Source organism: Microtus oregoni, unplaced genomic scaffold, assembly GCF_018167655.1.
Source record: "Microtus oregoni isolate MIOR12 unplaced genomic scaffold, Mior012 000028F_ref0000031, whole genome shotgun sequence".
Classification (NCBI taxonomy): domain Eukaryota; kingdom Metazoa; phylum Chordata; class Mammalia; order Rodentia; family Cricetidae; genus Microtus; species Microtus oregoni.
Genome location: NW_024543087.1, coordinates 31,797,416 through 31,823,728, shown reverse-complemented (window position 1 = coordinate 31,823,728; position 26,313 = coordinate 31,797,416). Strand labels below are relative to the sequence as shown.

Genomic DNA, 26,313 nt, shown 5'->3' with positions numbered 1-26,313 from the left:
AGAAAATTTACTTACCTTCAGATGAGTGAGCAGAAAAAGAAATAACACTCCCTTTGATTTAGTTAGGAAAATGCAGACATTTGGATTCCGTGCAAACATACAACACTCGCTTGTTTTCGCGATGCGGCCCTCGATTAACCTGTCTTTGCCCAGCGCAAAGTCTATTCAACAACTGCGCGTAGTTGCTTTTTGTCCCATCCACAAAGAACCATTGACTATATATTAAAATGATTGTTGAAAGGTAGAGGAGTATGGCACGTAAAAGCAGGGGAAAATCCCTGTAACTCAATCAATTAAACCGAGCGACATTTATACATTTCAAAAAATGCACGAGGATGTGGAGCCGGGGGCGATAGAGGTTGCGTTTCTCGAGACTTAGCCCAGTTTTAAGCCCATCAGCTTGGCCCAGGATTTAGCCTTAGCGCCTGCATATTCATTAGGTCTAATTATTTTCTAGTAAGGAAAACACAAAAAGCCAAGAGTCGGAATCCTTCAATTTGCCCTTTGTTTCTAACTTCATTTGGCTTCTTTGCAGCTGAATCAAGGCTCTAAACTCTTTTCCAGACAAAGGGACCTTCAACTCATCCTTTCACGTGATGTCCGGTTAGAAAAACTTACCAGTTCGCCAAGGAAAATGAAATGATTTCTCTCTCTCTCTCTCTCTCTCTCTCTCTCTCCTTGGCCAGCTAGTTTCCAAGGGCTGGAGGAAAAGGTCAGCACTGGTTACTTCTAGCCTCCTTTCTGTTTTCTCAGTTTTCTTCCCAGACTCTGGTTTGGAATTAGGCTGTATACACACACACACACACACACACACACACACACACACACCATCTCTGGCTCTGAGGTCAGATTGTGGCTGGGGATGGTTTCCCTGTGTCTAAAAGATTGTGTTAATCATCTGTGCTTGTGAGACTTAAAAACAGAAATTCCAGGAAAAGAAACAAATAAAGAATGTTCTGCCCCCAGCAACAAGTCTGAGTCCAGGGCCTCAGCACTTCTCAGGTAATCTGAGTGGACACAAGCAATGAGTGACAGAAAGGGCTGAAGAGGAAGGTGGTAGGAATTTCTTTTGGACCTAGCGTATATTTTGTTTGGGGGAAAAAGATACCAGAACCATTCAGTTCTTTTTGCTTCTACAAGGGGAAGTTGGATCCTAGAATTATGAAAACCTTTTATTCGAAGAGGTTTTTCCTCTAGAGGCTGCGCTGGTCTTTCACTAGGGAGAACAAATATTGAACGCACCTTGACTGCTTTAAAAAAAAAAAATAGGGAGGGGACCTGAGGGAAGGGTGGCTGTTGGGAGAGGGGAGGGAAAATAATTCTTCAAAAAAGGAAGAAAGTCAGGCTTCTCTCCTCCAGTCTGTGGAAAATTCACTGAGGACGTTGACAGAGGGCATTTTTAGGAAACCCACCCAAACATACAAGGTAAGAGTAAACATGAGAGGGTGAATAAAAAGTTGTGGGTTGTAGAAGTTATCAAGTGGGATTTGCGGCACTCTCCGCAGGAAACGCGAGCGGCTCCGGTTCAAAGCCACATGCACCAACGTGACATATAAGCCATTAAAATATCATCCTGACGGCTCGTTTCTGCTTCATCATACATTCCCTAACTGCCTCCCCGAAAGCTGGAGAAGGAGAAATGAAGGATGACCGCCTCGGTGGAACCACAAAAGAGGCTTAGAGGGATGTGTAGTCCCCCCCTCATCATCCCAAAGTGATGTGCAGAAATGAGGTGATCCGGGCAACAGGTGGAGCAGGGTAAGTACTTGAAATCAGGGGGGTAACACCGGGAAGACCCTCACCCCCTGCAAGTGCTCTTATGGGGGCCATAGGCACCCAAACCCTGCTGGGTGGATAGGCCCAGTCAGACTTTTTCTCCATCTTTACCTTAACACACAAACACACACACACACACACACACACACACACACAGCCACCGCGGGTACAGGCCCCACCCCACTGATTTTAAAGGGGGTGGGGAGGAGCCCTTCTGCCCAGGGCAGCGTTGAAGATGAGTCCTTTCTTTCCTCCCGGGAGGAGTGGGTGCAAGAAAGACAGATGAGGCTCCTACTAGCAATGGCACCAAAAACAGCTTGTTGCCCGCCGTCTTCCCTCCTCTTTTTTGTAAATTGTCTGGGTGTGCCCACCGTGGGCACAAGAAGGGCAATACTGACCATGCTTTGCCCTTTTTGATCATGGCGGGAACCGAGAGGGTGCTGATGAAGGAGTCCTGGCAGACAGCCTTTCTGCGTTTGCCTCCGGCAAGGATGACAGGAAGGGTTTCTTTCGGTTTACCCCGCCAGGGTCAAGTTAGTGCGGCGGGGCGGCTACATCATAGAACTTCTCCTCCGGATACTCACTGAGGATGCCGTCTGGGTCCGCCTCGGGCCGGCTGCCTGCTCGCCCTCATCCTTGGTCCTGTCTCAGGATCCTAACTCTAGGATCTACTCTGTACGGGCGCCATGAGCCATGGGTTCACGACTGGGCTTTCTTTCTCCCTGATGTGAATGGGGCTGAGGTTAGGTCTGGGGAGCAGGCCTTCACCCTAGACCCAGGGGCATGTACCAAATTACTGGCAAAAGTGAAAGGAACAGATGTGGATGTTAAAGAGTTAGTTAGCTACCTGGTTCAATCTAAAAGTTTGGAGTTGATGAATGTTTGGGTCACAGGGACAGGAGGGAGACACCGAAGTCCGAGAAATGCAGAGAGGGTGTGGAAAAGCTGCTTAAAGACCTGGGCATTAGCTGTCTACAGAAACTGCCTTTGGATGTCAAGGCTTGACCGTTGACCTCCAACCTGTTTCTGGGGCACTGTGTTTTTCCCTTCCTATGTTCAAAGTAAGACTTAAGTGCACAGGATAGATTCGTATCTGCAGGTGACCCCACTAGTTTAAACGTGGGGGAATCTGGTCTCTACCCTCTCGAGGATAAGAGGTAGAAAAGGCGTGCTACAACCCAGCACTCAGCTCCTTTTTCTGGTGCTTCAGGGCTGGTGGAAGGGAGCCAGGGAAGTGGGCGTGCAGCTGGCGGGTCGATCCCAGCAAAGGCCCGAAGCCGCTTTCATCTTTGGCTTGGTAGCTCTGAGTTGGCCAGGGCAAGTATTTGCCGGCAAGTATTCGCTCACACCTGATAGTTAATCAGTGTGGAACTGAAGTCACCAGCTATGGTTGACCTCTGACCTTAAACAGGCCTGTGTGGACTAAGTCCACTTCACAACAGGCAGTCTCTGTGATTCCTCAAATAAAACAGCGTCTTTTGCTATTATGAACCGTCCCATGTCCTTGCCACTATCATCAGTGAGGCTCCCTGGCACCACTTTCCTCCCCTCCCAAGGTGCACGATAAAGGTAGATTCGGATATATCCTGGTAGTCCTCCTTACTGAGTTGGTAGCCACCTCAGGAGCAAGAGTTTTGGAGAAATCAAAGAGCTTTTCAGATCTTTTACCCTGGGGACCTCAGATTCAGGGGCCCAGGGACAGTGTTCAAATTGTCTTCTCATTCTATTCTTTCAGAAAGCCCACTGGCTAAGTGGTATCAAATTTGGACCAAAGGTGTTTGCCCTATTTGCCTGCCCAAAGCTTCTACAGAACTACTTAAGGGTCCTTGTGTTTGCCTTGGTCCAACCTTTGAAATATTTGCTTGCATGTCTGTGGAACCATTTGTAATGCTTAAAGGACATGAACATAGGGGATAAGGGTACCAGCCACAGACCTCCTAGAAACTGGGTTGTGCCAGCACTGTGGGTGGACAGGAGTTTCTAGGGGAACTTACACCCCTTTTCCTCAGAAGCAAACAAGTAAATTCTATTATTGCCAACCAACCAGGAACTGTGGTGCCAGACATCCCGCCATGAGGACATTCAGAGTAAGGACACCCAGCTCGTTGCCCTTATGTAAGAAAGCAAAGTTGGGTCTCCTTTCTCTCCTGGTCTATGCTAGAAGGAGCTTGTTACCTTTATGCAAGGATTTTGTTGTTTCTTGTTTATTAGAACAAATGAAAACAGTTTCCTCTGGGGGGAAAGGTGAGTATACTCAGGCCCATGCCTGGGAAAGAAAAAGAAAGGATTGAAAATCTTAGGGTAGTTTGGGTCTGAGTTAGAGGTGAGGGGAACATAAGAAATCAGAGACCTTAGATGATACCGTAGCCCCACTTGGATTTAGCCTATGGGTCAACAAGTTAAATAGCCACTTGTCCTGTGGGCTAGAGTGTCAAGACAGGCGGATGTCCCATTGACTGAGGTCTCGCTGTGTTTGCCCAGCCTGAGACCTTTTTCAATGACTGTTTGTCCTTCCTCACCAAATTTAGGGTCAATGCTAGGTGGATTGCCTGTTTAACTGCCCCACTGCCTTCAGCCTTGTCTGGTGGATACACAGGTCCTCAGAATGCTTTCAAGGATTTATGGTTGCCGAATGCCTGGAAGCTCCAGCCACTGACAAACAATCTTGAGAGGGAGGCATTATTTCTAAACTTTTCTACTACAAAAGGGACAACTTAGCATCAAATAACAACAACAAAAAATACATTTTTAATCTGATGGATTTAATATTAGCTTTAAAAAATGATTCAGTGACAGCTCTCAAGTAGGTCTGGAACATGCAAGGATAAAGAATTATTCACTGCTTCAGACAGAACAAGATTTGAAAATCTGCAAATTTCTTCATTCCAACAATATAACTAGGCATAATTGCACACCCCTAGAGAACAGAGGGCCCTCCCTGCCACACCTCACCAAATGTAAGTAACTAGCCTGAGGAAATAATAGAATTTTCTGAAACAAAATTTCAAATTCTAGAAGCCAAGGATTTTTGGACATTGGATGAATGCTTCTACCTACAAGGCAGAGCAACGAATGATAAAAAGTCTAACTGTGTGAAATTAAGTTTTTTCAGTGTTTTTATTACCAACCCATTTCATTTTACAAGAAATGTGAGTAGTCCCTAGAAATCTTTTTTCCCCTTGTGTTTCCAAATTTGAAAATGATCAATGAAAGGCTAAAAAATTGTTTTCAGACTAACATCTTTCTTTCACACACTCAGGCCACAGATTCTTGCTACAGAGACATGTATGGAAGTGTTTTACTCAGTCCTTTTCTTCTCAAGCAGGCTCAAACTCAGAAAATGAAATACAAGACTTCCTTGGTGATGAGGAAACGATTACGGCTTTACAGAAACACCCTGAAAGAATCAAGTAAGTAAAAATAAATAAATAAATAAAAAGTCTTATTATAAATAGAGATTTACTAAAGATTGGGCACTTTTCCTACTTGTTTGTGTTTTATGCATAAATCGTATTTGTTTCTCTTTTGTTACACTGAGATGTGAGTTTGGGCACATATCTAGAGTTCAAACGAAACTTAGAATAACACCTTGGTGTTTGATGCCTTTGCACACAAATCAATGACACAACCTACCACCAGCAGCCTGAGGATTAGCCCTCAATGGCTACTCATCTGGACGTTGTAGAATTAATATTTGAGTACTCGATCATTGAAACAACCACCCTTGACCTTCTGCAATTCCACTGTCACGTTATTCTATGACATATTCATCTTGAATTCATTTCCAGACAATTTGATTGGGATGAGGTTTGACATGTATTGGCTTCCATGAAAGAAGCGGACTTTGATCTTGGTGATGGGGTTTACATGATATGCATCATCTTTACCAGGGGCACCAGGCTTCTGCAATGTGGCAGTGACTACGTTCCTACAATGTGGTGTCTGAACCAAGAGTGAGTGACAGCCACTCTGTCAGAAATACCTTCATTGTGAAGAATTTAATTTCGTATTCCATTTAGAATAAGCATAGGATTTCAGGTTGGCTTTTCCCCCCTTCCAGGCATCTAATTTTTTTCTCATTTCAACTGTACAGCCACATGTTTACTCTAGAGATGTTCACTTTTGTAGGCAAGGCAAGCTTCTTAACAAGAGTTAAGTAAGTTAGGAAATGACTCTCTTCTACTATTTGTGATGATTTTATGACTGAAGCCAAAAGAGAGATGCAATTATTATATAAATTCAGTTATTTTGATTCCTTAATGATACCATGAAGAATATTTTAGCAACTTTCCCCAATCTTTTGTTTAAAAGACATTTTGCAGAACAAAGTATATTTTTTCAATACTCTCACTTCCATTAATGATGATTAAAGCCCAAATTTCCATAATTAGCAAAAATTTCCTTTTCTAAAAAAAACCTGACAGACCTCATCTCATTTGCATAATTTGGGTTTGGACATATGGCTGGCTTCTGGGGCTTAAATGGTTTCTTTTCATAAGACTTGAGGTACCGCCCACTGCAGGAATCCTGAAGTCGGTGGACAGCCTCTTCGGAGATACACATCTAATTTTGAGTGGCACCGTGGTCAGAAATGGGGGGAAAAAGAAGTGAAGAAGTGGGTGCAGATCTAGCAGCAGAGCATCCAGATGACAAACACTGCTTGGCCTGGCTCTGAGCCATGGACCCTCGAGTTAAGAGATAATCATAATTTTGTATTGTTTCAAAGAACAAGATGGAAAAATAACCCAGCTATTGGTGCCTAATCTCCATCCTTCCACCTTCCCAAGAAGAGAGGTTAGACATTTTAACTAGTGATGTTAGGAGTCCCAACAGATGAACCAGCCGCTCTATTTCTGGAAAGTAAACTAGAAGCCATTTGTTTACACCATTGATGAGTGGCTTTTGTGTGCGAAAATGCTCAGCTTATGATTCTGGGCATTAATTTTCAGAGAAACTGGAGGGTGAAGGATGTTGCAGGGCTACTGGTAGAATCTTCTCCATATAAGCCCTCCTGAAAGCTTTAGAGCTGGGGGGGGGCGGCATTTGCCAAAACACCTCCCCCCCATTTTTTTTTTCAAATCAAGCAAGAAGCCCCTGAACTGAGCCACAATGAAGATTAGCACTTCTGACCTATTGACGGTTTCTGAAACTGGGGATCTCTGTATTCCGAGACATCAAAAAGATCTTTGGGAAGACTAAAATATATCCCCTTGGACATGGGTATTCTATATCTTGTCATTTCTGATCAACTTGGGACTGTTTTTGAGTTTATTTTTGAAATACACCTTGAAGGTCCTTATATAATTGCTCACAGCTCTATGTCAGTAAATATAAATGGAAACAAGAAATACTTTTCTCTTTATCTCTGTCTCTGGGGAAATGGACCTTAAAAGAATGTCTAGTCCCATTGTTATGGTTAGCCAACCGAGGTATGGACCATATGGCTCCAAGAACTTTGCAAGGCTCAAGCAGCCTCTGTGACCTGCAGGTCACCTGACCCCTGGCTACTCAAGAAACATCTATCCAGGATGGGTCCAGATGTTTTCAGTGCTTGAAGAGAAGGCTGCATCTGGGAAGGAGCTCCATGGGGCCAGGCTACTGTCAGTGTTTTTGGCTGAATCAGATGTGTTTGCCCTTTTGCTGCTGGCACAAAAAGTCATACACATTTTCATAATTTTTCAAGGGCAAAGTTAGTCAGACAGACTGGATACTAACAAGATATGTATATAAAACCTCTGGATTTCTTAAGTACACAGGTCAGTACTTACAATTCAGGAGGTCTGTAAACTTGGATTTTTTTTAAATCATTCTCTTTACAACCTGCTAATGGAAAGTTAACATTTTCTTCTCCTGTGAAAATGAGAAGCAAACGCATGACTGTTAGGAGTTCAGCATGCTCACCAGGTTTCCAAATTGTTCTGAAAATAGCTGAAAATGCTTTTTTTTTTAAAAAAATTTTTTTTTAAAAATGCCCTGTTCTGTCTGTATTGTTATTCAAAGCTTCTAATGGAGATTGGATCACAGTATGAGTATTAAGAACCCATGTTGGTTTAAATAAAATAATTAAGAAAAACTAAAATGGATTGTGAATTTGACACATCCTGAACAATTAATTATATATCACCTAGGTTTAGGTGAGAGAAGGGAAATTTTAATTTCTAGGCTATGGTACAAGTGCCCCCACACTCAGGTTTACTATCTCAGTTCTGAGGTTTGGACGATGGAAATAGTAAGGAACACAGTTTTGTGTTCAGCATGTATGCTATGCTTTAAACCTTTTGGGGGTTCAGCACAGACTCACTTGAATACATTCTTTATTTTGTGTCATGGTCATACTTGAAATTCAGAGTTTATACTTGAAATTCACTGAAGTTTGGTTACAACTGTCCAAAGATGAAGGGAAAAGGAAAAGAAGCCACCAAGGGACCAGATAGAAGCACTTCTCATTAAAGGGCTTACTTAAGAGAAGCAAATGAAGTATTGGGAGGGAGGGAAAGCCAGAAAAGGAGATGAATTCTTCGAGTCTAGTTTTAAAATTGCCATGAAAGGCCTTGGTTTAGGGAACATACGTCAAATGTCTCTTCTCCTTTGTGTGTGTGTGTGTGTGTGCGCGCGTGCGCGCGTGCGTGTGCGTGTGTGTGTGCATGCGAGTGCTCTCACAGAATCTGTTTGTAATTGCCCAAGTCCTTCCTAATGCAGAGCAGAGAGATACAGGCTATTCAAAGCTAGAGAAATTATTGTGGAAGTTAATCCCTTGCTAAATCCCTTGCCCCAAGCAGGGATGAATGAAGAATGTACCAAGCTTTAGAAAATAAGTCAATTATTAAAAATGTTAAAGCCTTATTTATGGAGTGGGAATGTAGCTCAGTTGGGAGAGGACTTGTTTAGCATGCATGGAGTCCACCGTCCCTTTAGCAGCGCCACATTAATTCATTTGTGGTGGTGAGCATCTATGAGCCCAACTCCTGTAGACTGGTAGCAGCAGGAGCAGAAGTTCCAAACCATTCAGGTTCTAGACCATCCTGGGCTGCATGCGATCTTGTCTCAAAAACAAAATAAAGCAAAATAAACAAAGCAGAAGCCCTTTATTGACTAATCTTGGAATGTAATATCCCCAGGGAGGGGGCCCTTCCATCAGTTCTGTTAGTGTTCTATGTAATTTCTTCAAACTTCTCACTTCTATTAAAGTTTTTGTTGTTGTTGTTTTTCAGTCTTTGGAATTCTCCTTTAAAAACACAAGGCAGTCAGCGACCTGGGCTAAGAAAGCAGCAGAACCTAGGGCAGACAATTGCCCCACAGTTGAAATCTTCCTCAGTTGGTCTTCCTTGGCCAGCTGTGAGGGCAATTCTAGACTTGAAGGCCAAGAATGCAGTCAGCTATGGTATCCCCTCTGCAGAATCCTAAAGACAGCAAAGACTAAAGTCAAAGCTTGGTCAACAAGTGGCCACAGACCGTGGGAGTAATTCCAGTTTCCATTCATAGAAACTTCATCTGGCATCACTGGACCCCCAGATTAGCGCCCTGACCCATACTCTCCTGACCAAAGACCTCTTCTTCCTATTTGCGTATTTGTGTGTTCAGAGCCTTTTTGTTTTTCCTTTCTTTCTTTTTCTTTTCTTTTTTCTTTCTCCCACCCCCCCCAGCACTCTCAGGTAGATAAATATGAGGTATGATGAAAAGAGACAGTCTGAAGTGAGTTTGAAACAAGACTTCTTCTCCCCTCCTCATGCCGTCCATTGGCTCAGTTTCGCTAGTCAGGCTGGGTTTCTAGGGTTTCTGCTTTCAGGGGCGCTGTTAACCGAGAGGAGGAAAACATAGGCAAGGTTAACTGGGAAGAGAGTAGAGAAGAAGAGGGTGAAGAAAGAAACAAAACTGAAAGGCCAAGGGTGGTGGCGATGTGGATTAGGTTTGGGGAAAATGAGAATGAGTATGAAGGGGAGAAAAATAATGGGGAGAGGAAATATCAGAGAACGAAAGAGAATGAAGTCGGCCCTAGGTTCGCTACTCTAGGAGTTTCTCTGATCCAGGCAGTCTGCAGACTTCTTTCCTGTGTTGACCCGGAACCTCTCCTTTGCACTCAAAGACAAACTTTCCAAGCTCCTTGAGGGGGGTCTGGATACTAAAATGCCTAGTTCTGTGTTTAGCTCCTTCTCCCGGAGTCCTCATGGGTAGATGCAGAACCTAACCCTGCTCAATTTCAGAAGTCCAGTAGCAAAACTCCTGCTTTCTGGAAGAGATGAGGGGTTAGGTGTACAGGATTCCTGCCTGGATCAGAGCGCATGAGCAGTAGAAGCGTGAAATGCTATTGGGGTTGGGGGAGGGAGAGAAAGGAGGAAAGGAGGGAGGGAGGAAGGGAGAGAGGGGAGGACAAGAGAGAAGAGAGCAAAGGGAGAGGAGAGGAGAGGAGAGGAGAGGAGAGAGAGAGAGAGAGAGAGAGAGAGAGAGAGAGAGAGAGAGAGAGCAGAGGAGGAGAGAGAGAGTCCGGCCTGTCATCACTGACGTCTGGGCAGGCCACTGGCCAATGGGCGATAAGGGCGATTGTTCTCACGGTGGCCCGGGGCCGTGGCCCCGAATCTATTCATTTCGTTAAGCGCCCTGCTGCCGTCTCTGCAGTGCCTGGGATTTCACACAGACATTAAAGACACGGAAAAGGGCCGCGGGGGTGGGGGTGTGCAAACCCAAAACTTAAAGAAAAAAACAAACAAACAAAAAAAACCCCACCACTTTGCATAAGTTTTTGTTTGTTTGTTTCTTGGTTTTTTTTTTCTGTTGTCTTTTCACTGCACTGCCAGGCTGCAGTAGCACCGGTGGCTGGCAGGCCGAGGTTCAGCAGGAGGTCCTTTCCAGGCCCAGTGGGACACTGAAATTAATATATACGTCTAAGATGCTTCAAAATCACTACCACTTCCAACTTCACCACCTCCGAAATGACCCCTCCTATCACCTCCTTCTTTGGCCCGGAGCACCCCTTGGTGTTGGTGGACAAAGTAATCTTGAGATACGGGTCTTACACCTCTGCAGCAGAGGCCTTGCCCCCAGGCACCCACAGACTCAGTCTTCTTGCCTCTCCCACCTACCCCATTATCACTACCCCTCTCCAGCTCATGGCGCGGCAGGGGACGGCAGAACTGCAGCCTAGCCGGACGAAGGCGGAGGCTTTTTGGCTTGACTTGGTCCGCCAGGTTCACTGCTGGCACAGACTTGCTCAAGATCCCAGCACCAACGCCAGAATCCTAGATGCGGCTGGGCAGGGCTTGTCCCCGGGGGCCGGGGAAAGTGCGAAGCCCACTTCACCGGTTCTCATACACGCTATTTGTCTCGACAACAGGTAGCAGCTGCGGACACCATGGACCCCAGCTCGCCACCGCTTCGAGCCCCTCGCTATTTCCGGGCCTTCACGAGCAGCCTCCTCAGGTCTCCCACACCCGTCGTTTGAACGGACTCCTGCGTTTGGGGCTCCCTGGAGATATGTATGCGAGGTCGGAACCCTTTGCACCGGGGCCTACGGCCCGCAGAGACACTTTGGCAACAGCCACAGCCCTGCATGGCTATGGTGGCATGAACCTGACCGTGAACCTCGCCGCACCCCATGGCCCTGGAGCCTTTTTCCGCTATATGCGTCAGCCGATCAAGCAGGAGCTCATCTGCAAGTGGCTAGGCGAAGATGGCCCAGCATCCCCGCGCCCCTGCTCCAAAACTTTCAGCACCATGCACGAGCTGGTCACGCACGTCACCGTGGAGCACGTCGGTGGCCCAGAGCAGGCTAACCATATTTGCTTCTGGGAGGAGTGTCCGCGACAGGGCAAGCCCTTCAAAGCCAAATACAAACTTGTAAATCACATCCGCGTGCACACGGGCGAGAAGCCCTTCCCTTGTCCTTTCCCAGGGTGTGGGAAAGTCTTTGCTAGATCAGAAAATCTCAAAATACACAAACGAACACATACAGGTCAGTACCCAGTGCTGTCTGTCTAGTGTGACCCCATGGGACACAGGCCCTTGGGTCTGAATTTCCTCAAGTTCCAGTCGAGGGGAGGAGGGAGGCAATTTTTGGTTTTGTTTCTTTGAGCCAGATTTATAAAGCGGTAATTAACAGCTTCTGCCTGTAGACTCACCGTTTTCCGGAGGCTTTGTGGAAAGAGTGGTCCCAGAGTTCTGGGATCCCTGTTGGTAAACGGGCGCTCCTAGCTTAGAGATTTGATTTGATTTAGGATCTGGAGCTTGGGCCCTGGGTACTGAGCTATATCCCTAGTCCCTAGAATTTGTTGTTAAGACTTTTTTTTTGTTTTTTGTTTATTTAAACAGCATGGCATCCCCACCCCAATCTTAAGTGAAATGGGAACTGTTGACTCACATTTGCAAGTCACTTTGGGAAACTCCCGTTTTAGCTTTGCCATCACCTGGGCTGAGGGGGTCATCAGATCCTTAATACCTCCTTGAGGATTTATGAGCCTTGGGGGCCTACTTTGGACATGCTTTTTGCATTGTTGGCTCCGCGGAAGGGACAGTTTCTTTTCTTTTTTTTTTTTTTTTTTTTTTGGTAACCCTCATTCTTATTTTAGTAGAGACCCAACGGGACCCACTGCCTTAAATGTCATTTACCGAGCTGTTAAGTGAAATAGGGACATGTGTCAACCACATCTGTTAGCTCTAGTTAACAGAAAGAAAAGGAGCTCGGTGGAGGAGGCTGGGAGCTGAGCTCTTCCGGCCAGAAGCATCTAATTAATACAATTGCAAGAAGGAAGTTTTCACACTTTCAGAACAGCCTGTGAAGTTACATTAATTAGTTTAGCAGCCACCCTTTGACTCTCCTTACTCCTCCTCCCCCCTCCCTTGAAGTTTAAGAAGTCAGCATCTTCTCCCCTCCCCCATCTTGGAGGCGGGAAAAGGGAAGAAGGACGCAGAGACCGGAAGAATTCCAGCTTGGTACTCCGGTTCTCCAGGCAGTAGCTTTGCTTTCTACAACTCTTTTTTTTTTTTTTTAGAACAACAGTCTTTAAAACAGTCAAAGTCCCCAATGGTTTCAGTGTGAGGGAGGAGGCTTGCTGAGTCTCGTTACATTCTGGCTTCTCCGAGAGGTGTAGGGGTAGAATATTGCCAAAGGCTGAGGCAAGACCAAAGTCCACTTTGGATCCCGTTCTTTACCCCTCTAGCATGTCTGCAAACATCTTGTACGGTTTTCCAGAGCTCGCTCTGCTATCTCTCACATTCATCTGCTCCTCTCTCTCTCCCCGAGTTATATTCCCAGGGACCGAGGGGCGAGTAAGACCATGGTCCCAAACCTCAGACTTGCTGCTCCAGGGGCTGGTTGCCAGCACCTGGAAGGTGGATGCACAATCCGGGGCTGGAGAAAGAACTCATCTTTAATAACAGGGATTTTGAAGCAAACAAACTTAAACTGCTCTTTGCCGGCCCACTGAAGTCTGGGACGCAGAAAATGGCTAAATTCTTAGCGCAATCGACCTACATCAGAGAAGCCCAAGGTTGCCTGGCTGGCTCTCAGGTTTGCACGAAGTCAAGGCAGAATTCTGCGTGTTCTTTTCGGTCTCAGTCCTGATTTATTACAGCTTGAGTTAAACGGGGAAAAAAAAATTAGAGGAAAACAAAACAAACCCCACAGATCCACCCCTGTTCCAGAGTCTTTCTCAAATCTCCTAAGTAATGCTCAAATCTCCTAAGTAATGGGAAGAAAAGGAGGAGGCAAAGCAGCAACAAAATGTTTCTCAAATGGCAATAGAACTCTCTACAAATTATTCATGAAGACAGTTTTCGATTCAACAGGAAAATAATTGCCTTTTCAAATATTAATGGCGTTTCATTTCCATCGAGTCGCAGAAGCGGCGATCAGGAGCAGATTTCTTAGCTGAGATTGTCCCGAATGTGACTCCCAGGCCTGGCTCTGGAGGCGGCGGGTGAAGAAAGGTTTCCCTCTGTAGCTGTGACAGAGACCCGGGAACAATGGTGCGGCGGCGGCGAGGGAGGCGCGGGCCAGGAGCGCGCGCGGTGCCAACCTCCCTAACTGGAGTGCCTCCCGGGACCCCTGCCCTGGGCTCTCCCCACCTTTCCCCGCAGTCAGTCAGCCCTGGGGGGGGAGGGGGGGACACACAAGCCGGCGCCCTGGCCGCTCTGGGGCGGAGTCATCGCTAAAACCGACCCAGCCACAAGTGCGAGAAAATGGCGCTGGCCGGGCGTCCTGTAGGCCAGGAACTTTGCACCCGCGGAAGGAGGCTTTGCTCGCCCCGGAGCCCCGGCCGAGCACCGGGGCCAGGGCCCTAAACGGGATCCGGAGGTTTGCGGCCTAGGCGGCACAGCCAGGACTCAGGTCGTCCCGCGGAAGGCAGGCCCAGCACGGCGCCGCAGGGTCCACCCTCCCACCCAGGGCGTCGCGCAGGGACGTGGGGGAGGGGACGGGCGAGGGGTGGCGGGGTGGCGGGGGTAGGAGGGACGTCAAGCTCAGGGACCAGGGCGCCTCCTGCAGCTGGGGAACACTAGGGCCCGGCGGCACCTGGCCTCCCAGGGGCCTGCTCTCTCCCCGGTACTGAAGAGGTTCAGTACCTGCTACTTCTTTTTTTTTTTCCCTCTCTGGTTCTCGTCTGGAGCGAAATACTTTTCTATTTTACTTGACGAGACGCTGGAATGGGATATGTGTGTAGCTGAATGAATATATACAAATACTTTTTCTTTCTCCCCAAACCCACCCCGAGGAGGGAATTCTATCCTTAAATTCTAACCTCAAATTCTACCCCCCCCCCCACTGACACCCGAAAAACCTTATTCCCTTTTGTAGTCTTCAAATGATTTTTTTTTGTAAGTTATTTTATGAAGAGGAATGGAGAGGGAGGGAAGAAAGTATGGGATTTGCAAAGGCTGGTGGAATCAGAGGAGAGAACCACGGGGACAAATAGGGACACCGATTTGTTCATTACACACCTCCTCCACTTTTTCATAAGACTGGGCCTTGTTCTGTAAAAATGGCAGCGGGCAACATCTTCCAGACGCCCCTAGCGTGCCAGCTGCACTCCAGCAACGGTGAGCGCTATCGATGGGCAGTGCGGGAGAGACGGATTCACCCGCTGTTTGCCGGAGCCAAAGGCAGGTTACATGTAAATCTCGGTTTCAACTTAAGCGTCAACTCCACAGAGGAATGGGGGTCTTTGTTGGTTTTATCAGCAAAACTTGCCTGTAAACCGCGGGAGAAGAGAACACAAAACCGACAGCGGAGCATCTTGCTCTCGAGTCAGTAGCTAGAGCGATTCTTGCACCCCCTGATCACCCCCAGGACCTTCATCTGCTTAGAGCACGGACACCTCCCTCCTTTCCTTTCCAAAACAATCTCTGCTAAGCCAGTGATTTGAAATTCCATAGAGCAGCAAATTTCAGGCGGCAAGGAACTCCTGGAATGAGGCTTGGCCCAACCAATATTCCCGAAGCTTTGTGCATTTCCTAACCTTCCCGCAATTCTACCTAGACCAGCTTACGGTATACCGGGTGCTCAGAGGAGCCGGACCTGGCTTGAGAGTAGCAGGCACTCGCCGGAAGCTTGCCGCACTCAAGGGCGGTGATTTCAACAGAGACTTTTAAGATCTCCCTTGGCCTAAGCCTACTTTCCTATACTGGTTTCTGGGCTCTCCAGCCTGCGAGGTGGAACAGACGGGTGGGGATGGTCTGGGGAGGACTATAGACCTGGAATTGTCAGTTTGGACTAAGAAGGGGCGGCTACACTTGACAAGGTCTTCGGTGATGCTGACGAATCCGTATAATAAAATATTATAATCGGCAAACATTATCTTGAGGGATTTCGGATGGATTCGGCTCTAAGATTTGAAGAATGTTGCAGTACATTTCAGTCGGGGGAAATCAGAGGAGAAAGGGGCTCTATTTCCTGGCAAATGGATTCACCTTTGAGGTGAAACATGGCTCAGAATATTTCTCACACTACGCATACGCTTATGTTTCCACGGTTCATCATCTCAAATCCTCTCACTGCTTTGGCACTTGCACAAAACCTACTCTAGAAAACACTTTGGGCGAGGATGGAGCGTGTCCGGCGGATTGCTGGGCAAGGCTCACTAGGACAGAGACAGATGGTCTGAGCAGCAACTTCAAATCCAGCAAACTGTGAACTCCACAATCAACTAGATTTTGGGGGCGGCAAAGGTGCTTCTGCCCCCACGTAGATAAAAGTTGGACGACAAAAACGTGTGTGGATCAGGGTTCTCTAGAATGGCAACGACTATGATGGAGTCATAGTCGCTCCTCCTCCGACGCCCCCACCCACCCATAGGCACAGGACGAAGAGGGGGAGGGGTGGCAGTCTGGGGGAGTGGGCTGCGTCTCCTCATTGGGTGGGGGAAGGGTGTCAGACCTAAAGCACAGAGAAAAGTAATTTCTGAAAATCTTTTGTGGATTTTTTTTTTCTGAAAACAAAAGAGCAATGGGAGGGGTACAATCCGGACCACTGGGACGCAGCCCACATCCTTCTAATGTCTCTGCGTTACCTCCCCCAGGCGAGAAGCCCTTCAGATGTGAGTTCGAGGGCTGTGAACGGCGTTTCGCCAACAGCAGCGACCGCAAGAAGCATTCGCACGTACATACCAGCGACAAGCCTTATATGTGCAAGGTGCGCGGGTGTGACAAGTGCTACACGCACCCCAGCTCTCTGCGAAAGCACATGAAAGTTCATGGTCGCTCGCCGCCACCCAGCTCTGGCTACGACTCAGCAATACCTTCTGCTCTCACGTCTCCCTCGTTAGAAAGCGGCCGTGAGCCCCCGATAGCCTGCACAGCGGCGGTGGCGGTGCGTGGCACAGACATGAGCGAATGGTACGTGTGTTCGGGCTCCTGGCTCTGTGGAGGCTGACTCTGCAGCGCCCCCACCCCAGCCGAACGCCACCTCTGGGCCAGCCACAACGGCCTCCAGTATCAGGGCTACTTCCCAGCGCGCTGCTTTGGTTTAGGTCGAATGTAGGCCCGGCCACGGAGGCTTCAAGGAGAAGGCAAGGAAGGAAGGGAAGAAGGGCAGGCAAGCAGATAGACCACCACTAAAAGTTATTGGAAGTCATTGATTATGCTGATACTAGATCTATATACAAATACATAAATGTGGTCATTCTACAGTCACATCCTGTAATGAAACCAATGTCTGGGATAAAGAGACAGATAAAAACAACAACAAAAACTTATTAGAATTTATTCACAATTCTGGCAACTGCGGGTGGCAAAAGTAAAGGCATAAATTTTCCCAGTGGGTATGTAAGGGTGGAAAAGATTTTCTTTGAGGCTTGGGCCACTGCCTCCCCAACTCCCAGTCACAGACTCCTTTTTCCTCCCCTCCCCTTACCCATCAATCCCATCCAGAGGAGTTCAGAGCCCAGGAGGTGGCAGACAGAATTCCACAACCATTTCCTTGCCGCCCATTTGTCTTTTCCTTTGCCTCCATACCCGTTTTTTGTTCCTCAGCTAATCTTGAAAAACAACAACAAAATAAGCAAATGACAGCAACAAAGAACCAGAGAAGTCCTGTATTTCCCAGCCGCCTCTAGAAGGCAGATAAGTAAGGGGGGGGGGATGCTCTCCCCTTCTCTTGGGATGCCACATACCTCCAAATCCCAATGCCTATCAGAACATATAGATAAGTCTGTTCAGTCAGACCTCAAACTCGATTTACATTTTATACTTGCTGTAGAGAGTGAGCCCAAAACAATAGGGAGCATGGACAAAAGACCCCTAGAAGGCTTTCAAGAATTCTCAGTTGTGAAGCGTCCAGGCTTCCTTTTCCCACCCCCATCAGTTCAGGCACTGCTGTAGAACCTCATAGGCGCTCGAGCAAGGAATATAGAGCAGAAGGATGTCATCATTGAGTCAAGGTCTCCACGGCCAGGGATGTATGTACCTTAAAAAACAGCATCAATCTCATAGCCTTTGTCAGAAACAACAAAATGTTAGCCTTATTGTAAAAGTTTGTGGGCACATGAGAAACAAGGTACAACAACATTATTATATAACAAACACCCAGTGGGTCTGAAGAGTTCAAAGTATTTGATGTGCTGGTTATGATGTCCTCAGGGGAAAAAAAATCAGATATTAGTGGAGGTAGAGAGCAAGGGCCTCTGCAGTTGTCAAGGGGGAGAAACACAGGGGTTTGCTTGTAGATTGCTACCCTCTGTAGGGAAGAAGGAGCTGCCTCAAACTCTTAGCTAAGATTGAAATAAAGAAAAACACCAAAGGAAAGAGAACGGTGGCAAAAGGATAGAGGGGAAATCAGGCAGACTTGTCTAGGTTTCTACAGATGTGAAATAAATATGTGGGAGAGGGGAAGTATTTCTGCCCCAAAGAAGGTCCCAGGAACTCAATTTTACAACCTGAGTCTAGAGGCTGGGGATATAACCCTGTGGTAGTGGTAGAGACTTGACCACTTCCCATGAAGCTCTCGGATTATCCCCAGTGCCACCCCAAATAGGCACACTGGATACAATAAAAGCTGGACAAACAATTCTTAGCATGAGAACTGGCTGGCTGCATTGTCCTCTATCCCTTCCTTCTCAGAATCCAGTAAAAATTCTCACTCCATTTCCACAGATCCCATAACTTCTGTCCAGTAAAGTAGTCACGTTGGCTGGAATGGGGTAGTTTCCAAAGTATCTCTAGTGAACCTGTTGTTGGGTTACCACCTAGCCCAGAGGCAGCCTGGGACAGTCAGTGGAAGTAAAGAACTTGTTCCCATGGGCAAGCACTGACTTTGCTGCCAAGGTACACAGAGCATTTGTGGGACTTGAGCCTCTGCTGATATTTTAAAGCTACCCCTCCTCTAGAAGGACTTTTTTCTTCCTCTCCTCCTGTTTCAAAACACTTCGTTTTGCTTTCCACCCCAGTCCAAAATAACAAAACGAAATAAAAATATTTGGCTGATCACTAATCGCCTTTAATTTTTCATTTGCTTGTTACAGATGTTTCTTGCAAGGTAATCTTGCCCTGCGCAGCTGAGCGCCTGCATCTTGCGCCTGCAACATCAAAGGGCTTTCTCACAAAGCAGTGTTTCTTCGCCACGGTGCATCTTCATGGTAAGTTAGGATTTCTATGGCAATGGGCAAGTCTCACTGAAATCCTGAAAGGCCGAGCCTGGAGCCCGTCCAGGCTTTTCATTAAGGACATAATATTTACGTCTAACAGGCCTTTTTTCTTGTGTATACAAGTATATATTTTTGTTTGACGCGGACTAAATCATTTTCATTTAATTTCCGGTAAACAAAACCCACGCGAATGGGCACTTGTTCCCGATCATAATAAAAATGGATAATAATGCGAGGGAAGAAAAGGGCCGCTTGAATCGCCGCTCAGCCTTCTTTGTTTCTGCTTTCTGCGGTGATCAGAGGGCGTATTTGGGTTTGATGGCGAGTTTCTAAAGGCGAGGAAATGGTTTGTAAGAGGGAAAAGAAAAGGAGAAAGGTCCAATCAAGCTCGGGTTGTTCAAAGAGTCGGGTTTTGGGGTTGAAAGTGTGAGTTTGACGGTGCATCAGCACGCCGCGTTAGGCTCGCCATGGAAATGCGCGCGGGGAGCGGCCGCTTCAAAGGCGGCACACTTCACTGCGGACACTCTATTAAGATACATTTGCGCTGACCTTTGCTTTCACGCCATTTAATACTGTCACTGTGCTCTCCAGTATATACTCCTCCCAGGACCTGTCTTGCCAGTGTTTAGGGGTTCATCCTGTACCCTAATGTAGGGGGGCTTTGGTACCCGGGATTCTTTCAAGAAAGGGAGGAGGAGCCGGACTCCCGAGCATCTTGACAGCGCCCATAGGCCTCAGAGCCCCAGAAACAAAGTAAATGACTTGGGCACTCTGCGAAGCTTACCAAAAGAGCACCCTCAGCTCAGCTGTCAGCAACACTGAGCAGAATGGAGACCTAAAACGAAGGTGGCCAACCTGGGGAAGTGCAGGAGCTGTTAGTAACACTGTGTTTCCCAGAGGTTCTCTACTGCATCCTCACCCTAGAAGGCTTGCAGCCCCTTAAACTTTTCCTCCAATGTGCCACTGTGTGGTAGCCTTAGGTTTGGGTTGGCTTTGGGCACAAAGTGAAAAGCCCAAGGCCAAGGGGATAGGGAAGATGGCAGCAAAGTTAGAAGTCCATGTTCTCTTAATTGTCTTGTTGTTTATTTTATCCAAGTACCCTAGTGAATAGGGGAAAAATAAACACGGTGGAAAAAAAAATCAAACAGTAGAGTCTTCTTTAGTGCCCGTCCTTGTGGTTGAATAAAAAGGATGGTCTGCCTTCTATTGAGCTGAGAAATCTTTGAAGTGGGAGTTATTATCTGAGACATTCCTGCTTGTCGTCCTAACAACGCTGATGAAATGTAAAAGGTTCTTTGTCAGCGATTTGTTCTCCTCTCTGTCAAACTCACTTGGCCCCATCGGTTTCAAACCATTGCTAAAGAGATAAAATCAAATTTCTTAAAAGAAAGAAAAAAAATCCCTACACTTCACCAGTAGATAACTTTAGGAATAAGTTTTTCTAAGAGAGAAGAGAGAGAGAGAGAGAGAGAGAGAGAGAGAGAGAGAGGAGGGAGAGAGAGAGAGAAAGAGAGAGAGAAGAGGGAGAGAGAGAGAGAGAGAGAAAGAGAGAGAGAAGAGGGAGAGAGAGAGAAGAGGGAGAGAGAGAAAGAGAGAGAGAAGAGGGAGAGAGAGAGAAGAGGGAGAGAGAGAGAGAGAGAGAGAGAGAGAGAGAGAGAGAGAGAGAAACTAAAACAAAAAACCTAAAAACACTGTGTAGCTTAAATCATGGTGATGTGTGTAGATATTGAAAGGACCTTTCCACCAAAACTGGTACATTAGGTAATGCAAGAAGGTGGCGGCAGAGGGTAAGTGTCCCATGTCTATGATCTTGTGTTTGTGCTTTCTGGCCTGGCCTGTATTCCATCAGCCCAGGTCAGCTAACTGGATGGATTCTCTTGGAGATTAATCAGACTCCAAATATTCCTATCTGGGATTCTTGGAAATTAAGCCTGGAGACAAGTGATGTTAAGTTTCCCCTCTTTTGAAGAAACTTCTGCTATAAAGAGATCCATCGTGTTTCCTCACCACTAGCAGTAATCTGCACACACTTTAATCATTAATCTCCAGGATGGTAGCATAAAGGCGAGAAAATTATAATATTTACTTTATTATTATTATTATCTTGGAGTTCAGAACGTTTGGTTTACAAGATAGTGACCAAAAAGTGCATGCACACGCCATCCCATTCCCTATGTGCAGTTCTTCATTTTATATTGTGCCTAGAAAAGAAACTTTGTCCCTGTTCAGGTCTTCCTAACCTCCTACCTGTAGTTCTAAAGGTGATTTAAATAAATAAGGTTGTGCCCATCACCCTGCCCTGTGTGTTTACTAACTGATTTGTGAAGAACCTTCCCCAAGTTGTAACCCCTGTAATCGGTTATAGTTACTGCGAAAGGTCTGTCTCTTATATTGATGTTGTTTGTTTACTTGATTCTCCATATGTCTGTATTGCTAATTTATAGGAGAATATAATGATTGCCGTGAATGTGAATTATACAGTCAGGCAAATATTTTATAATAATAACTAACATGGACACATGTCTGAGTCAACCCTTAGGTTATAGGTATCTTGTCTATCCACTCTGTGATTTAAAAATCTCTCCCCTTAACAGCAGTTAAATTACAAACTAACCTGAAAGGAAAAGGCTGTTGTGTGTATTTGACAGTGATTGTGAAATAAAGACAAAGTTGAAAGCTGAGGCATAGTCTTCTTGAAAACATGTACATGTAAATGAAATAAAGTAAGTTTTCTGCCCCCAAAGACTTTGTGTACGTGTGACTTGTTTTTGCTGTGTTATTGGGAAATAAATGATTTGATGTTTTCCTTTCGCCTTGGAATTCCAGTGTCCAGTTACTGCTTCATCATCTTAGGAGAGTTTTGAGGCTCTCTTAGAGCCTGAAGTCCACTTCCCTATGTTCCTTCATGGTTCAGCAGGATTATCGTTGGGCCTAGCCACTTGAGTTAGCAAATAGGGGACCTGCCAAAACAGTGATTGGAGAGAGATATCTCTGCCCACAATCACCCTAATGATACTAATGGCAGCAACTGATTTACATTTCGGAAGAGAAAAGATAAAAGGATGCTCAGTGGTCTGTCTGATAAGGATGCCTATCTATAGCTCTTAGCTCTCTCATGAAGCACCTCTGATTCCTAGCAAAAGGCCCAGGAACTAATAAGAAGTGAACATGCTTAGAAAAAGTGATAGTGAGTTGACTTGGCTCCAAACCTGCCTAAACTGATGGTACACCTTAGGCAGGACTACCAGCAGGGATCTTGCTAAGACCTGAGGTGGGCAGTGGTCCCCTGAAGGATCTGTGAAGTCTCAACTCTAAGACTGAAAGACTACAATCCCATAACTCTTCCGGTGAGTTTTAGCATGCTCCTTGTGTCTTTTTATCCGACTTGCCACTGGAGAACTTATCCCAAATGAATCAGAGTCATCTTAATCACAAGTTCAATCCCTTGCTTCCACTGTCGTCTCTGCTTAAAGAATTCAGTACCCTTTTTGGACCCTAAACTCCAAGATATATATCTGACTCCTTTCTAATGGCTGAGAAGTAAGATCTGATGATCTTGATTGGAGTGAATGGCTGTGGGTGGAGAATAATAGATACTGGGGTGAGAATGGTAGGTCTCCTTAGATAATATCTTGGACAACCAGCTCATAGCTCAAGGACTATATTCCTAGAGGGAGAGAGAGGTTCTGGGACTCAAGAGAAAGAAGACAGTCTTAAAAGACAGACACAAGGCTCTCCTAGGCCTGAACTGTGCTGTGTCTTAGCAGCCTGGAATCCTCCCAGTCTCTAGGACTGCCCAATCAGGACTAGAGAGGAAATCCTAAAACCCATCTAACCCGCACCTTTCTATCCCACTGCAGGCCAGTGGCAAACTGGAAAGGCACTGCCTATTCTGGGTCAGAACCACTTCACAGAGTGGAAAGAAAGGAGAGTTAGGAGGGTGCCTGCCTTTGACATTCTCCAATAGGTTTTTGGACAAGAAAGCTTTCTGCCTTTGAAACTTCCTGGTCCCAGCAACAGAACTGAGGGTAGAGGCAGAGGAAAGAGGAACTCTGCTTCAGGCCATTGGGAGAATCAACACTTCCTTCTAGCTTTGTTAAAATCTCTCTCTGTGTGTCTCTCTGTCTCTGTCTGTCTCTCTGTCTCTCTCTCTCTCACATTTTTTTTTCTTATTTTTCATGATGAGTAGAAAGGTACAACCTCTGTCCGAGAATCAAACTCGTTGGTTTCCAAGTGTCCATGGCAAACCTCTGACAATTATCACTTTTATCTTCTTGGACAGTTACCCATTCTGTAATGACAAGTGCTAAGGTAGCTTAGGGACATAGTCTACTTATGACACCCATCTCCCTACCAAGCCAGGTATCCCTCTTGTTATTCCATAGGAGAGCACCAGGGCCAAATTCTGCTGACATCAGAAGGGAAGAGGAAGTCTGTTTATTGCTTACTAGCCCTGTATCCTTATGAATGATACAAATTCACGGATTTGATTTCTGCATCACTAAAAACAACCAGACCAACATTTTTAGTAGTCTTTCTTAAAAAAAAAATACTGTAACATGTTTGATAAACTTGAGTGTTAATAAGGTAATCTCCGAAATATTTAGAGATAAACGCTAGTTATTCTATAACTGTTGCTTTTTTTTTTGTTGTTCCATTTCCAGACGTGTTCCATTAGCTCCTTAGGGAGTTCTATAGCTATCTGGGGGCTTTTCTACATGTGGAAATCTTAGAGATCCAAAGCCTTGTGGCACAAGGCATCTCAGAGGATGGAGTAGAATTCAAGGGCTACTGTAGCTTTGCTTTTCTGAGAATTTCAGATCCTCTTATAGCCTAGCACTGAAGCAGAGACACAGTTTTTCAAAGCCCGAAGAAAAATTAGTGAGAATTTCTTTTAGTATAGAATAAAGCTGAAGAAACTGATAGCGTTAATGTCACTCTTGTGACTTGTTAAGACTTTGGCATTGTTCTGAACTCCAAGGCCCTGTGGGCCCAGGGGTTGATTTGTTAAATTGTAAGTCTCTGCATGCCATTGTGCATCCCATGCGGGCTCCTCAAGACTTTGTGAAGGGCAGAGAAAATGCAATTGGGAAGTGAGAGCCAGCTGAGGATAGGGGCGTTGGAGACAAAAATCAGACACGAATATATTCTCTCCAGCAAGACGTGGGCACTTTTTTTTTTTTTTAAATCAATCATGGTTTCATTTTAGTAAATCTTCATTGCAGGAAAAATGCGTAACATCTCAGTCACCCAGTGGCCAGATGTTCTAAATTACTATTTTCTGCTTCTCATTGGCTTCTTATCTTGTCATCCAGACAGCCTGGCCTTTTCACACAAATATCTCCTGTGAAAATAATGAATGAGAACTTTCTCATAAAGTTACAGTTCTGGCTCCAAAATCACTCAAGGAAAGAGAAATTCATTATACAGTTTGAGGCCGAGGTAGCTAAGGTTTTGTCCAGTGGTTTTCCAAATATCCAAAGCAGCTCTTTGAAAAAGAAATTATAAAAATGCCTCAGGGTGCAAGCTAATTTAATGTAAGTATGCGCAGGGTAATAGATTTTGAAGCTTGTCTCACCTATTTTTTTTTGTCCTGTACAAGAACCAAACTGCAAGTGACAATATAGATCAATTCAAAATAAAGTGAGCAGGGATATACACGGCTCTGACCTTACAATGGATAGACCACCTTGGGAAATGTCTGTGGAAGAAAAAAACATAATTCGGTAACTACATGGCTTTGCTCTAGTGTTGTAGAATGTGTAGAAGTGTAGAATAATGACAGAGCGGAGAGAAAGCCAATCCACCACAACGCCACCAGATGATGCCTGCAGTAACATATCAGAAGGATGGAAGTGTTTTTGCACTATTTCTGAGTATCTGGCTTGCCAATGACCCCCCCCCCCCCCCCGCATTGGTCAGATAGGGGTCACAGTCTTTTCGAAAACTAGTTAGGAAGTACACAATGTAAGGTCCCCTGTTTGCCCTTTCCAAGTATTTGTTCAGGGTCTAATCGTCGTCCAGCTTTTGTACTCATGAATGTATCAATTTAAGTAAAAAAAAATACTATTAGAACTTTGGCAAAAGATGTGCCACCTAAAATATATATATTCATAAGCCATAAAAAGTACACCTTCCTCTTTTATTTATTTCTTCTGAGATAAAAGAATAGTTTCCTGATGCAGCTAAGCAATTCCTGCTCACACTGTGATCACTTTCACCTGACAAACACGTTTCGAATATATCATAAAAACCCCCTTACATTTTCTGCTGCTCTTTCTAGTGACGAAGAAATCAGTAGTAAAATGCTTCCTTTTGCCCCCAAAGCCTGCCAACTTTCTTCCGACTAAAACACGGTTGTGGAAAATCAGCCTCCTTTAAGTGTGAAATATCATTTCATTGTAAAAAGTTTTTTGTTTTTTGTTTAAAAGGAGTGGTAATCCAACTTCCGGAAACTGTTCTGAATTATTTCACCAGACCCTTTTAAAAGGGGATTAGCAGGGGCTTTGGGAGCAAAATCCTTCTGTTTTATTCAACCTCTGATTTTATGTTATAATTACTGCTTGTAAAGGCTCCAGGATTAGTATGCAGGCACTGTCAGGACATGATGCAGGTGCTCTTCTAATGGTTCGGCTTTCTCTTTAAGAAAAGAGGTAAGAAAAATTGAATCATAAAAACACTTTTGTGAGAGCTGAGAACATTTCAGTGACTGCATGAATGAAGCTTTTATACCTTCCACTGACAGGTCAGCCACCGAGGCTCTGACTTACGACCTTTTCAGGGCCAGACAATAGTTAACAGCTTTCTCACCTTGTCCCCACAGACAGATCTTATGGAAATGGCCATAAGTAGCTTGACTTCCACAAAAGATAGGCCGTTCGAATGGATATATGTCTGGATTGAAATGCCTGCTCTTGGGTCCTTACTACAGGTCTCTTGTTCTCTGGATCCCTTCTCATGGGTGGGGGAGGAGTGTATGTGGGAGGCAGAGAGAATAGGTGGGGTAATGGAATCTGCCCTGAAATTACCACACAGGGCCCCAGCGCCATGGCCAAGGTGGTCTTCTCTTCCATCCTGGGGTTAACAAATCAAGGAAAGGTTATAGAAGCCCAGGCAGCAGCTGCAGGCTTGCTGCATTAGGTTTTTTTTGCTGGAACATTTCATAGCCTTTTGGGGGACAGTTCCACTCACTCAGTAGGTGTGCCTGGGTCCTTCTGCCCCACTAATCACAGTGATCTTCACCTGTGACTGAAAAGGTTCTTGCTACAGCATGTCAAGAACAGTTCTTCAGGCCTCCCCTGCCAGTGAAGCTTCTAAGCCTTTTAGGACAGCATCAGAGGCTCCAGTTTGTACCTAGGTCTGCCGAAGTACAGAGCCCAAACGTGGACTCTCTGATTTCCTCTGGTCCGGGTGAAGCTGCCGCTGCACAGGCCTTTTCTCCCGGCCTGCCCATGCAGGAGCTCTGACTGGT

The 26,313-nt window shown here is 45.8% G+C and overlaps 1 protein-coding gene across 3 annotated transcripts; it reads left to right on the top strand.

Moving 5' to 3' along the window:
• Window positions 1–1,311: 1,311 nt before the first annotated feature.
• On the top strand, window positions 1,312–20,251 carry Zic4 (Zic family member 4). 3 transcript variants are annotated; one of them, XM_041677503.1, is made up of 6 exons: window positions 1,312–1,425; window positions 1,506–1,758; window positions 5,102–5,186; window positions 11,105–11,722; window positions 16,281–16,596; window positions 18,720–20,251. In XM_041677503.1, coding segments are annotated over exons 3-6 (1,005 nt in total). In that variant the 5' UTR covers window positions 1,312–1,425; window positions 1,506–1,758; window positions 5,102–5,116; the 3' UTR covers window positions 18,721–20,251. The 3 variants fall into 3 exon arrangements, with proteins under 3 accessions (XP_041533437.1, XP_041533436.1, XP_041533435.1); XM_041677502.1 differs by lacking the exons at window positions 1,312–1,425; window positions 1,506–1,758; window positions 5,102–5,186 and having other exon boundaries at window positions 11,014–11,722; XM_041677501.1 differs by lacking the exons at window positions 1,312–1,425; window positions 1,506–1,758; window positions 5,102–5,186; window positions 18,720–20,251 and having other exon boundaries at window positions 11,014–11,722; window positions 16,281–16,633.
• The last annotated feature ends 6,062 nt before the right edge of the window (window positions 20,252–26,313 follow it).